General features: G+C 44.4%; 1 protein-coding gene across 1 annotated transcript; it reads left to right on the top strand.

The window, feature by feature from the left end:
- The first annotated feature begins 3,665 nt into the window (after window positions 1-3,665).
- On the top strand, window positions 3,666-10,941 carry LOC307190838 (B-lymphocyte antigen CD20-like). The gene is made up of 6 exons (XM_079930270.1): window positions 3,666-4,355; window positions 4,798-4,917; window positions 6,081-6,137; window positions 7,860-8,096; window positions 9,057-9,158; window positions 10,032-10,941. Exons 1-6 carry the CDS (start codon window positions 4,209-4,211, stop codon window positions 10,275-10,277), a joined length of 909 nt encoding a protein of 302 aa, XP_079786396.1. The 5' UTR covers window positions 3,666-4,208; the 3' UTR covers window positions 10,278-10,941.
- Window positions 10,942-12,338: the final 1,397 nt, after the last annotated feature.

Below are 12,338 nucleotides of genomic sequence, written 5' to 3'. Positions count from 1 at the left end.
ACGGTAGCAAGCAACAGAGCTAGGACTAGCTCTTTCTGCTCAGTACTCCCCAAATATAGCAAGAGATTGAAGATGCAACCAATCTCATTGAAGGACTAACGACACAGTAGAAGGAGACGGGCTGTAGAGCGAAGGCAGAGGAAAAGGAAGTATTAAGAATGTTATTCCTCAGAGACAAGCGCACAGGAGGCCACAAGGGATGAAAATGCAAAACTATTTGAGCGGCAAAGGAGGAAGTGGAGGTAACAAAATCTGGGCAGCTTTGAACTTCTGAGTAAATGATGGAAGTATTAGACCTAAAGGTCATTATTCAAACCAAAGCCCATAAACGCTGTGAGATCTTCTTCAGGAGAAGGACATGGAAATAGTGGTGCCTTTTAAAAACCCAAGAAGATTTGCAGAAATTGCTGTAATAAAACAGGGCAGTGTCTGATAAACTGAGTCCTGATTTTAGTATAGTTCGGTGATAATAAAATCTTAGGACCGGGCTTCCCTGGTGGCGCAGTGGTTGAGAGTCCGCCTGCCGATGCAGGGGACACGGGTTCGTGCCCCGGTCCGGGAAGATCCCGCATGCCGCGGAGCGGCTGGGCCCGTGAGCCATGGCCGCTGGGCCTGCGTGTCCGGAGCCTGTGCTCCGCAACGGGAGAGGCCACAACAGTGAGAGGCCCGCATACTGCAAAAAAAAAAAATCTTATGACCACATTTTGACCAATGTGATCAGTAACCACTACTAGTGTACCAACTAGTCTTTGAGCATAACTGTGTGTTGGAAAACACACAGTTGGGACAAACAGTCATGGTGAACAATTAAAGAAAAAAAATATATAGGGTAAGGCTACAGGACTCTACAATAACCTGATGAGTGTGTGGTCTAGTTTCACATATTCCCATAGAATAAAATGAATAAAATCTTTCATTACCCAGTCAGTCTACAATGACCTGGCATGCATATATATATATATATATATATACACACACACACATATGCCAGAAAAAATGAAGTAGCACAGAGAAACAAGTATGTTTGTGTTTATAAACTTTTTTACAGTGGTATGTGTTGAAGGCTTTGTAGAAATATAGTTGCCATAGTGAGACATCATCTTAAGAGAAATAAAATATTCCCCTCCAACGGTCATTACTGCCATTAGTCATGGCAGTCAAAGCCCAAGGAGGACTTGTTTACACAAAAGGTTTATCTGCCTAATAATATAGACACAGCCTTAGGCAGATGAAAAGTGAGGAGAAATGAAAACAATGGTAGTCCAATCATCTCCTTCTGTCCAGATAATTGATGACCTTTGCTTTATAAGTTGTCCTCATTAAAAGGAGCCCTCTGGAGAGGAGTGTGGTAACCCTCAGCTCATTCCATACTTACCGTGGGAAAATTAATTAACCTCTCAGAACCCCCATTTCCACAACTGCAGAGAAAAAGAAACTTCCCACTTAGCAGGGAAGCTGTGGGAGCGTGGGAACTAACTAGCACAGAGCGGGCGCTCAGTGAACAACTCCAGCTGTGTGGTCCAGCCCGAGGTGCGGCAGAAAGAGCACGAGCCTCGGAGCCCTAGGGGCTGCCTTTCTGGTTCGGTTCCATCACTAAGTGCGAGGTCTTTAACTAGGCGTGTCTCATCCTTGGGCCACAGTCTCCTCATTTATCAAATGAACGGAATGGTTTCTGAGGTCTGACTGGCCCTAAAAACTCTGCCTGAATCCGTCTGTAAACACCTTAGTGGTCTATATTAAAATATTCCCTCCTGTTGGTGGTCTTGCGGGGTGGTTTGCGGTGCAAAGCGGATCCCTAAGAGCACACGACATCTGGTAATCTAGGGCTGGGGCAAAATCAGGTGTGAAGGACCCACAGCCTCCCCTCTTCCCCTTCAGCCATGGCCCAGACAGATACTCTGTTTTCAACCGATGTATAGTCATCCAAACCGCACATCTATTTGAAGGAAAAGGAGGAGATTCATAAGTGAAAGGCTGAATTCCTATTCCCCACGGGGGACAAAGCAGCCTGCTACCACAGATACCTTGTTGGCTAGGTCCAAGCCCTCATTTTAAATCTCTGATGGTTGTGTAACTTTGAACAAGTTACCTAACTTCTCGGTGCCCTTGTTACCCTTTCTACAAAACAGAGGCCACGGTTCATCCCTTGTCTGCCCTGTGAGGCTCAGATGAGATGCCAGATGTGAAATGTCTTTGTTACTAGGAAGTGGGTACAGATGTGAGGCCTGGGAGACTCCCGAGCCCCTGGCTTCCAGCATACCCGCAGGTGCCCAGCCCTGCGTGACTTTAGGAAGATAAGTAAGCTGGACAGACAGCTTTGGCCTCCAAGGCCCCTTACGTGACTTACAGTCAGTAAAGACAAGACCAAAATTGCGTCCCTAAAGAGAGATTTCCAGGTCCCAGGAAAGACCCAATAGAATTCATGTAAGTAATTGACATAAAGAAATGAATACTGAAGGGAATCACGTGATGAAGAAGGTAGAACAGTCTTAGAATGTTAGAGCTGGAAAGGGACATTTCTATTCAGAAACTGATCATCACGGAGGACGAATAGCATTTACTACTTCCTGCCTGTGTACTAGGCACTTTCACTTACGGTAACTTATTTATTTCTCACAACATGTCTCTGAAAGGGGTATTGTTCTCATTTTTCAGATGGGAAAAGTAGAAACTACTGCTCCTAAAGGTAAAAATATTGAACAAGAACAAAAGCAGCTAATAATGATTCAGACATGGGTGCTTTTTTTTTTTTTTTTTTGCGGTACGCGGGCCTCTCACTGTTGTGGCCTCTCCCGTTGCGGAGCACAGGCTCCAGACGCGCAGGCTCAGCGGCCGTGGCTCACGGGCCCAGCCGCTCCGCGGCATGTGGGATCTTCCCGGACCGGGGCACGAACCCGCGTCCCCTGCATCGGCAGGCGGACTCTCAACCACTGCGCCACCAGGGAAGCCCCAGACATGGGTGTTTGCATACATTTACTTCTTCAATAATATTCATGAAGAAACTACTAAATCCAGGCATAATTTTAAATACTAAACAACAGAGAACACAAGGAATTTATATTCTAGTGGGGAGAGACTGACAGTACACAAGCAAGCAAATACAGTAACTCCTCACAGGGATAAGTGCTCCCAAATAAATAAAATGGGACGTTGTGAGAGAGAGGCGTTGCGGATTGAGGGCTCAGGAAAGGCTTCTTTGAGAGGCTGACATTTGAGCTATCCCTGAACGGAAAGAAACCAGCCATGCACACACCATCAGCCCATTTAAGTCTCACAGCAACCCTATGAGATAAGAATGATTACTATCCCCATTTTACAGTTGAAGAAGTTGAGGCCCAGGGAGTTTAAAGAACTTACCCAGAGTTTCACAGCAAATAGAAGAATCATGATCTAAACCTAGGCAGTCTGATTCAGAGGCCACAGTGTCACACAGAACCTTCAAGAGCCTCCTTGAAGTGATTTACTCAAGGTGGCAGAGTTAGTGGGAGGAGGGAAGATTGACTCGGCCCCTCTCGACTCCAATAGTCTTCACCATCCTCCAGCATGGTGACTCTGGCCCATCCCAATGGACAAAAGCAGGTAAGCAAAGGGACAAGGACAAGCCCACACAAAACACATTTTCCAATATGAAAGCACAAGGAAAGCATCCAGAGATGACAGACACACAGAACACAGAGAATATGAGCGCGACGTTCTCGACAGAGAGAAAACACGTCCAAATGTGTCTGTCAAGAATACCGGCAGGGGCTTCCCTGGTGGCGCAGTGGTTGAGAGTCCGCCTGCCGATGCAGGGAACACGGGTTCGTGCCCCGGTCCGGGAGGATCCCACGTGCCGCGGAGCGGCTGGGCCCGTGAGCTATGGCCGCTGAGCCTGCGCGTCTGGAGCCCGTGCTCCGCAACGGGAGAGGCCACAACAGTGAGAGGCCCACATATCACACACAAAAAAAAGAATACGGGCAGGGATCCCTGGGCCCATAAACCCTTGCATGAGATGCCCCCTCCAGATCCTGTCTTAGAACATGGCAGGAGGCCTTGCTTTAGATCCAAAGTCACTAGGAAGAGGCCGTGTCTGCCATCAGTGACACCCACAGAGAGAATACAGAGGAAAGTATTCAGGTGCACGACATGAGATAAAAGACTGCCAAGAATCCTGTTCCCTCTCCCCTCATTTTATTATTTGTTTTATTTTTAGGACTTTTGAGGGTGAAATGACGACGCCCAGAAATTCCATGAGTGGAGCTTTCCCGGCAGGCCCTATTGCCATGCAGCCTGTTCAGAAACTAATTCCCAGGAGGGTGCCTTCAGTGGTGGGCGCCACACAGAGCTTCTTCATGAGGGAATCTAAGGCTTTGGGGGTAAGTCAGTTGCCCTCCACTCCACATCCTAGGGACTCTCTGGCCTACAGAAGCAGATGCTGTAGGCCAGGTACAAAATTCAATCCGACTGGAAGGTATTTGACCCCACCTGAGGTGATCTTTATGTCTGACACAGGGGGCCAAATCAGGGACGTACAGAGAGACTATCGTGGTGATCTTATGCCCCCGCTTGATCTTGAGGCTTGCAGAGTTAGGGGTCTCCCGTCCCAGGTCATCACCAGCATACCACATATACCTGCCTTGGAAATGCCCCAGGTGGTGGGGAAAACGAATCGGAACAAGACAAAAGTCTTGGCACCTTCACCGCTTGCTTTGGACATCTTACACAGCCCCATCCAGGTCAGGAACCAGGGCTTCCGGCCTCACTTTCGCTTTCTGACTTACTTCAGTTCATCCATCAGTGCCCCTATTCTCTCCCCAGGCTGTCCAGGTTATGAATGGGCTCTTCCACATTGCCCTGGGCGGCCTCCTGTTGCTTCACGCGGAGGTCTATGCACCCATCTGTGTAACTTTGTGGTACCCTCTCTGGGGAGGCATTATGGTGAGTAAAAACTAACAACCATTTGGGGAGTGATACAGACAAAAAGGTTAAAAAGCTCCACAGGAATAGACCAGATTATTTCTGTGTTGAGGAAAGCACAGGAGCAGGGAACAGGTTATCTGGTTGACGTGATTTAGTGGAAAGAGAGGTGGACTGCACGGAGCATGAATCCCATGGTTGAGAGTCAGTGGTCATGCTTCATGGGAATTCAGAGAAAGCTGCCCTACACAGGGAGGAAAGACTTCTCAAAGCAGGACCTCTCCAAAGTCAGTGTCCAGCATGAAGGGGGCTGGGTACTAGACGTTTGGACTGTAGAGCATGGTGTTTCAGAAAGCAAACTTCCTCCCACCTGGTCCTTCTTCCCTACCATTCTCTTTAGTTACGATCTCACGTGGTGAAATTAGTCCCATCCCAAAGAAATCTCCCCTCACTTATCAGCAGAGCAGTACTCCTTACGGCTGTTTCACGTGCCTGTTTTCCAAGCTTGTAACCCTATCTGGATGTGGTATGGGACAGTGATGTTTTCATCACCATTACCCCTTCATAGATGCCACTATGAAGACAGGTCCAGGATTGAAATTTTCAGCACAAGGAGAGATGGAGTCGTGAAAGAGTTTCCTCCATCTTAGAGCTTGAATAGTAGAAAAGGAAGATGAGAAATAATGGCCACTTCCTGTAGCAGCCCATGTTTGAATGAAGTCCCTACGACATTCAGGCCAAGTATTTCTCCTACATCAATTCACTCATCATTGCCATCAACGCCATTTAAAACACTGTGAACTCCAAAGAGCAATTCCCCAAATTACAAAAAGGAAAACTGCAAATAAAACGTTTAACTTCACAGTGTGAGTACTAATGGACATGGAAATGTGAATTCTGCCTCTGGTCTTACTATATTCCTAGTCACAGCTCCCCATCTGATTGAATAAAAGGCATGGACTGAATGGGATTGAGCCTGAATAAGGGAGAAATATGCTGAAAAATGAATAAATCCATTAAAAAGGACTGGATAGTTTAGTGAAAGTGGTTGAAAGTGTGGATAGCTTTTTTACAACCAGTTCTCCATGTTAAAAAGTGATCTCCTTCTCTGCCCCTCTCTCTCTCTCTGCTGCTTCTCCCGTCTCGCCCCTGCCCTTCCCCACCCACCACCTCTCTTTTTACAGTATATCATTTCTGGATCACTCCTGGCAGCAGCGGAGAAAAACTCCATGAAGAGTTTGGCAAGTAATCGTATGTCCTTCTTTCCCACACATCAGAGAAGTAGCTATTTTCTCAGTTGAAAAGAAGGACCCTTGAAGACCTTTGCAGTTACAGTAGCACTGAGTTATCGCTCAATCCTAAGAAGCAAAAGATCCTCTATGATGCCGTTGTGATTTCATTCATAAAAAACATGGAAATGAGATATTCATGGAAACAGAATTAAAGGCAGATCGTTGAAGAGCATGCTTATGGTCTTAGGAATGTGAGATGCTGTGTGAGACTGAGATCTCTTTGAAAATCTTGTCATTTCTCTCAGACCAGCATTTAGGAAAACTGTCTAATCAATGCTATGACTGACTCAAGTCCTAGTTAACCTTCAGCTGTAACCCTGGGCAAGTCAGTTTACCCCTGTGTACCTCTGAATTTTATTTTATTTTTTGTGGTACACGGGCCTCTCACTGCTGTGGCCTCTCCCGTTGCAGAGCACAGGCTCCGGACGCGCAGGCTCAGTGGCCATGGCTCACGGGCCCAGCCGCTCCGCGGCATGTGGGATCTTCCCGGACCGGGGCACGAACCCGCGTCCCCTGCATCGGCAGGCGGACTCGCAACCACTGAGCCACCAGGGAAGCCCCTGTACCTGAATTTTAACCTATAAAATGGAGATACTGTCTTTGCTACCGTATGAAACTCTCCTGAGGATAAAATGGAGTAATATATATGAGGGTGCTTCAGATGCTATAAAGAGCTAGAGTGGTCTTGTGCATATCACCCCTCAGGACACATTTACACCCAGAAAGAACCCCTGATTCTGTACAGGTCAAGAGCTTACCAGCAAGCTTCCTTCTTCAACTTTTCTCCACTTACTACGCTATCACTAATTTGAGTCGCTTCCGAAGTCAGTGGGGACGGTGGAGGTTGAGATGACTCCTGTCTAGAGGTGGTCTGCCAAACTCAGCTTGGGGGAAAAGAAAAACTGTTTATGAAGATCAAGTTGTATTTATTCTCCAAATACAGTCAGTCCTACTGACTTGCCACCTGTAGGTCATACAACCAGGGATGAAGTATGTGTGTCTGAAGATAATCACCAACAACCCCACACCGTTATGGTACTTTCCGCACATACCTTCTTGTTTCGAACTCTTATCATCCCGGCAAGGTAGCACAGTCACACTGACATCCTCTTACCTGTGCTGCCCGGAGCCATCAGCCTTAATTGTATCTTGAAAGATGATAGACTGGGGCTGACTGCAACCTGGGGCAAGAGGGAGGGAATAGGCGTTACCATTTGCTTGTTTCCACTTGATGGTACAGACCTAGAGGGGTCTATGTGCTCTTTCCCTACCTATACCCACAATACCATCCTGCTTCACTGTGATCTAATCTGAATACTATTCATTTCATTTACTCAACAGTTGTGTATTGAATGCCTACTAGTATTCTGGTGGCAGTGGCAGTGAAAGGAAGTACAAGGATTACTCCTAGGATGTTTTCTTGATGAACTGATTGGATGGTGGTGGCATAAATGAGATGGGGAAATCTGAGAAAGGGACAAGGCTCAGACATGAAGGTTTTCATTTTATAGTGACAAAGAGACTAAAAACAACTGAGAGAAATAGAACTTAGGATGATTTAGGTGTAGTGCCTTTCTGAGTCAGGGGAATGGGATCTGGAATTCCTTCCTAGCTTATATTCTTCAATTGGTAATTAAACTCAATTAATAAATCTTTATGTCTCTATTTCAGGTCAGAGGGAGAATAATAATGAACTCATTGAGCCTCTTTGCTGCTATTTCTGGAATAATTTTTTTGATCATGGACATATTTAATCTGACAATTTCCCACTTTTTTAAAATGGAGAGTCTGAACCTCACTAAGGCTCCCACACCATATATTAACATACACAACTGTGAACCAGCTAACCCCGCTGACAAAAACTCTCTAGCTATGCAATATTGTGACAGCATACGGTTTTTGTTCTTGGTAAGTGCGAAACTGGATTTATTTTCAGGGAGGAAGTATGGCATTTTTCTTACGACCATCAGCTCTAGATCCAGACTGTCTGTGTCTGCTACTTACTGCCTATATGGCGTTCAGCAAGAATTCTGATCACACTGTCTCATTTTCTTCAACTGTAAAATGGGGAAGGTGATAGTATTTATTACTGTTTATAGTATTTATAGAGCTGTTTTGAGGGATGAGTTAATACATGGAAAGCACTTAGAACAGTGTCTGGTACAAAGAAAGTGCTAGCTTTAACATTTATTATTATTATTAACAGAAAATTTATTATTATTATTATTGATTAAGATGAACACTGAAGAACCTAAGTTGTAATAAACATCATTTGCCTCAAGGAGGTTTTTTTTTTTTTGCGGTACGCGGGCCTCTCACTGTTGTGGCCTCTCCCGTTGCGGAGCACAGGCTCCGGAACGCACAGGTTCAGCGGCCATGGCTCACGGGCCCAGGCGCTCCGCGGCACGTGGGATCTTCCCGGACCGGGGCACGAACCCGTGTCCCCCGTATCGGCAGGCGGACTCTCAACCACTGCGCCACCAGGGAAGCCCCCTCAAGGAGTTTTTAGTGTAGAGTTTGAAGGGGAAAAAAATGCATCTCCCAAGTGTGGAGAGATTTCCTTAGTGCGATACCATACCACCTAAAGCTGGATACAGTTCAATTTGGGACTCAATAATTGTTCTCGCCTACACAGAATTGATTCTTCAACTAATTATTACTGCTTTACTTTCTGTCAGCAACATACACTATCTGTTATGTGCCAGGAGTTGTGCTAAGGGTTAGGGTTATGCAGATACTAGCAGTTCTCACAGTCAGTCATTATTTCCCTAAAGAATTGATCTTTTAGTCCACAGTCACTTACAGAGCACCAGCCATATTCTTATATTTTCATTATTACCTTTTCACCCTCACTTTTCTGTTCTTCAGGGCATTTTTGCAGTGATGTTGCTCTTTGCCTTCCTCCAGAAACTTGTGACAGCTGGCACTGTTGAGAACGAATGGAAAAAAATATGCTCCAGACCCAAAGCTGTAAGTAGAAGCCATGCTGTTCACAAACTCCCTGTAGGAAAATCACATCTACAAAGAGTCATTTATGGAGAGTGTAATCTGATGAGCCTGGGAACATCATGAAAAGTGATCCTAGCATATTTCTGGAAAGCAGAAAATACCAGTAATGGAGAAAAGGTCTTGAAATCTGAAATAGGTTTAAAGGTTAGACAGAGGATACAGTCCTATGCTATGTACATCCTCTTACTAACCTTTTTGCTGGACTTCAAGTCATCCCTCTTGACTTCAGAATTCCATACTTAATGCATAAAAACAGGATGGCTGAAGGCTGATTAAAACCACTATTTCTTGCACCTCATTTCTCAGTATTCCCTTCTCCTCCCCTCTTTCCTTCTAATCCCTCTTCCAAAACAATAGGTTCAAAGAGGCTCCACAATTGGGAGATATGAATATCCCAGTGACAGGTCTATTATCAACTGCTTCAGAACCATAGGATGTTAGCTTTGGAAGAGAATTTAGAAATCATCATCAATTCCTTCATTTTGCAGATGAGGAAGACAGGGTTGGAGAGAGAAAGTTACTTTCCCAAGGTTATCTCCAATAAAGGCCAGTCAAAACTAAAATCTAAATTCCTCTATTGTTGCAGTGTTATTTCCCAGACACTGTGCGATCATTCCAGGCAAAGTGGCAAGTGTCTGCTCGCCTTGAGGATGAGCCTTGATAAGTGATTTGATAAGGATCTGAGCAGCTGGGAAATCAATCCTGGTACTGGGAAGCATATAGAAAATAACATGAATAGCATAAAAACCAGGAGGCATTTGATATTCATACAGATTGTTGAGAAATGTGCCAGTGATGAAGGTCAAGAAAAGTTGGTTCAATTTTGTGTTCCAGAACGTAGTTCTCCTGTCAGCAGAAGAAAAAAAGGAACAGGCAATTGAAATAAAAGAAGAAGTGGTTGAGCAGATTGAAATATCTTCCCAACCAAAGAATGAAGAGGACATTGAAATTATTCCAGTCCAAGAAGAAGAAGAAGAAGAAGAAGGAGAAGGAGAAGGAGAAGGAGAAACGGAAATAACATTTCCAGAACCTCCCCAAGATCAGGAAGCCTCACCGTTAGAAAATGATAGTGTCCCTTAAACTAGTTTTTTTCTGTTTTCTGTTTTCTTTTTTTTTAGACATTAACGTTCACAGCTTCCAAGAGACTTATTTACCCCCATTTCTGAAGGCACTCTGCATGCAGCCTCCATGTCGCTCTGGTCTTTGCATGGAGGGACCACAGCTCCCTTCGCCCCGTCCTCATTCAGAGGATGAACATAGGCCATTGTAGTAGACTGTATCATCATGTTTCTTGCTTAGGACAGCTTTCTTACGTTAAAAAACAATAGGCTGAATAAGGGCTTCAGAATGTGGTTTCTCACTGGTCTGTTCCTTGGATAAGGTGCAGTGGTAGTCACAGCGGTAGTAGTTCGCTTGTCTTTTCATTTTTTCCCTCCGCAATAGGGAGACTCTGCACCAGATGAAAAATGTAAGTGACGGCTCCATGCCGTCCCTAAGCTATCTTTAATTCCTTCCACATCTACATTTTTCGTGGAGTCTCTTTTGCACCACTGTTTTCAGGAAAGCAAAAAATAATACTGAGGTACAATAAAGATCCCATTCCATCTATCTTTATATGGGGCTGACACTGTGGCTTCCACACCCCACGGGGGCAGCTCTAAGTGGCCAGTCCTCACCCCTGTCTTTGTACAAACAGCACCGCTTACACATCTCCGTCTGTCTTAACTTCCCCTAACTCCTCTTCTAGGCTCCTGGCTGCACTGTCTACCTACTTTTAGCCTTTAGGCAAAGGAAGAAAGAATGATAGAAAAAGTGCCATGAGGAGTACCCAAATTACAAAGGATAATCAGTATTTGTAGAATATTTTCCAGTTCACAAAGTATTTTATCAAATAATTGCAATTGAGCTTCCATGATCAAGGGAAAAAAATCCCTATCCCTATTTTACAAATGTTCAAAGAGAAAATAAGTAAATAAATAAGTAAAGGTAATTTGTCAGTGGTCACAGCAAGTAATTTTGAGAGCCTGTTTCATACCTAGATCTTCTTATTCAAATGCTATAATGCTTGAAATAACCAAATTGCCTATCCAATGTCTACATAAACTACTAGAGCCAAGTCAACAGGTTTTGTCAGCACCTGCTCTCTGACCAGCATGAAACAGGTGTTGAGAAACACACACAAGAGTCAGAAGTCAGGTTTTACCCCTTGGGGACAAAAAGACTTAGACATTCACAACCTTTGAAAAATCATTAATATACAATTAGCTGTCAGATTATAGAATGCAGACACTAAGTGCTATAGACATTCTGAGAAAGAAGATCATGCTTGAAAATAACATAATTACTTATGATGCCAAATCTCAGGGAATATTTACCCTATTTCTAGATTCTTTTTCATATTCAGAGACGTTACTACCCTACATAGAAAGAATGTTAAACTAGGAAGACGTCACTATAAGCTATCAGCTACATTTGAGCATTTGCTACATGCCGAGTGCTGCCAGGCTCTGGTAGGTACATAGACAATGTAATTTCCGCTCTCAGTGCTATTTCCACTTTGACCACCAATGGAAGATATTTCCTGTGATTAGGAAAAAAAAAAGGAAGGGGGACATTTCTGTCTATGTCCTCGAAAATGGCTTTAAATGAATAAAACTGTATGTGTGTTCTCGTCTGCAGCAGATGATTCCAACATGGTGTTTCTCTAATCTTCTTTACTCTTGTAACATTTTGACCCTGGGAGGCTCCAGCAGCCTTAAGCTCATATTCACATAATCCCAAATGGGTTTGAACTGTAAGATGTCAAGACATCGACTATTCACGCCGATATATTCTACCACACACATATATTCCCGTGGAAAATTTTCCTGGAACAGGTCATTAAAAACACACTCCTTGCTGTCTGCGCTCCAGAATGTGACTGGAATATGTGGTGGTAGACTAGGACCAGTGCCTGCCTTGGACTAGGGGAAAGGGAAGAGGTTGTGGCAATGGCAGACTCAAGGCAAAATTCAGAGAGAAAACCTTCAAAAGAGACAAGATCTTATTTCTATCTCATTTTCTCCACTTCTGAAATATATATGAGCATCCTTCTCCAAACTCATGGTTTCCTTAAGAATTTTAGTTTATTTTGTTCATTTT

The sequence above is a fragment of the Stenella coeruleoalba genome (genome assembly GCF_951394435.1).
Source record: "Stenella coeruleoalba genome assembly, chromosome: 8".
Taxonomy (NCBI): domain Eukaryota; kingdom Metazoa; phylum Chordata; class Mammalia; order Artiodactyla; family Delphinidae; genus Stenella; species Stenella coeruleoalba.
This window is presented reverse-complemented; position numbering and strand designations above follow the sequence as displayed.

Bases quoted from the DNA above. Each gene is read 5' to 3' on its own strand.
- LOC307190838 (XM_079930270.1), top strand. From the start codon at position 4,209: ATGACGACGCCCAGAAATTCCATGAGTGGAGCTTTCCCGGCAGGCCCT. The intron at 6,138-7,859 runs GCAAGTAATCGT...TCTCTATTTCAG, and splicing joins AAAACTCCATGAAGAGTTTG to GTCAGAGGGAGAATAATAAT. The intron at 9,159-10,031 runs GTAAGTAGAAGC...TTTGTGTTCCAG, and splicing joins TATGCTCCAGACCCAAAGCT to AACGTAGTTCTCCTGTCAGC.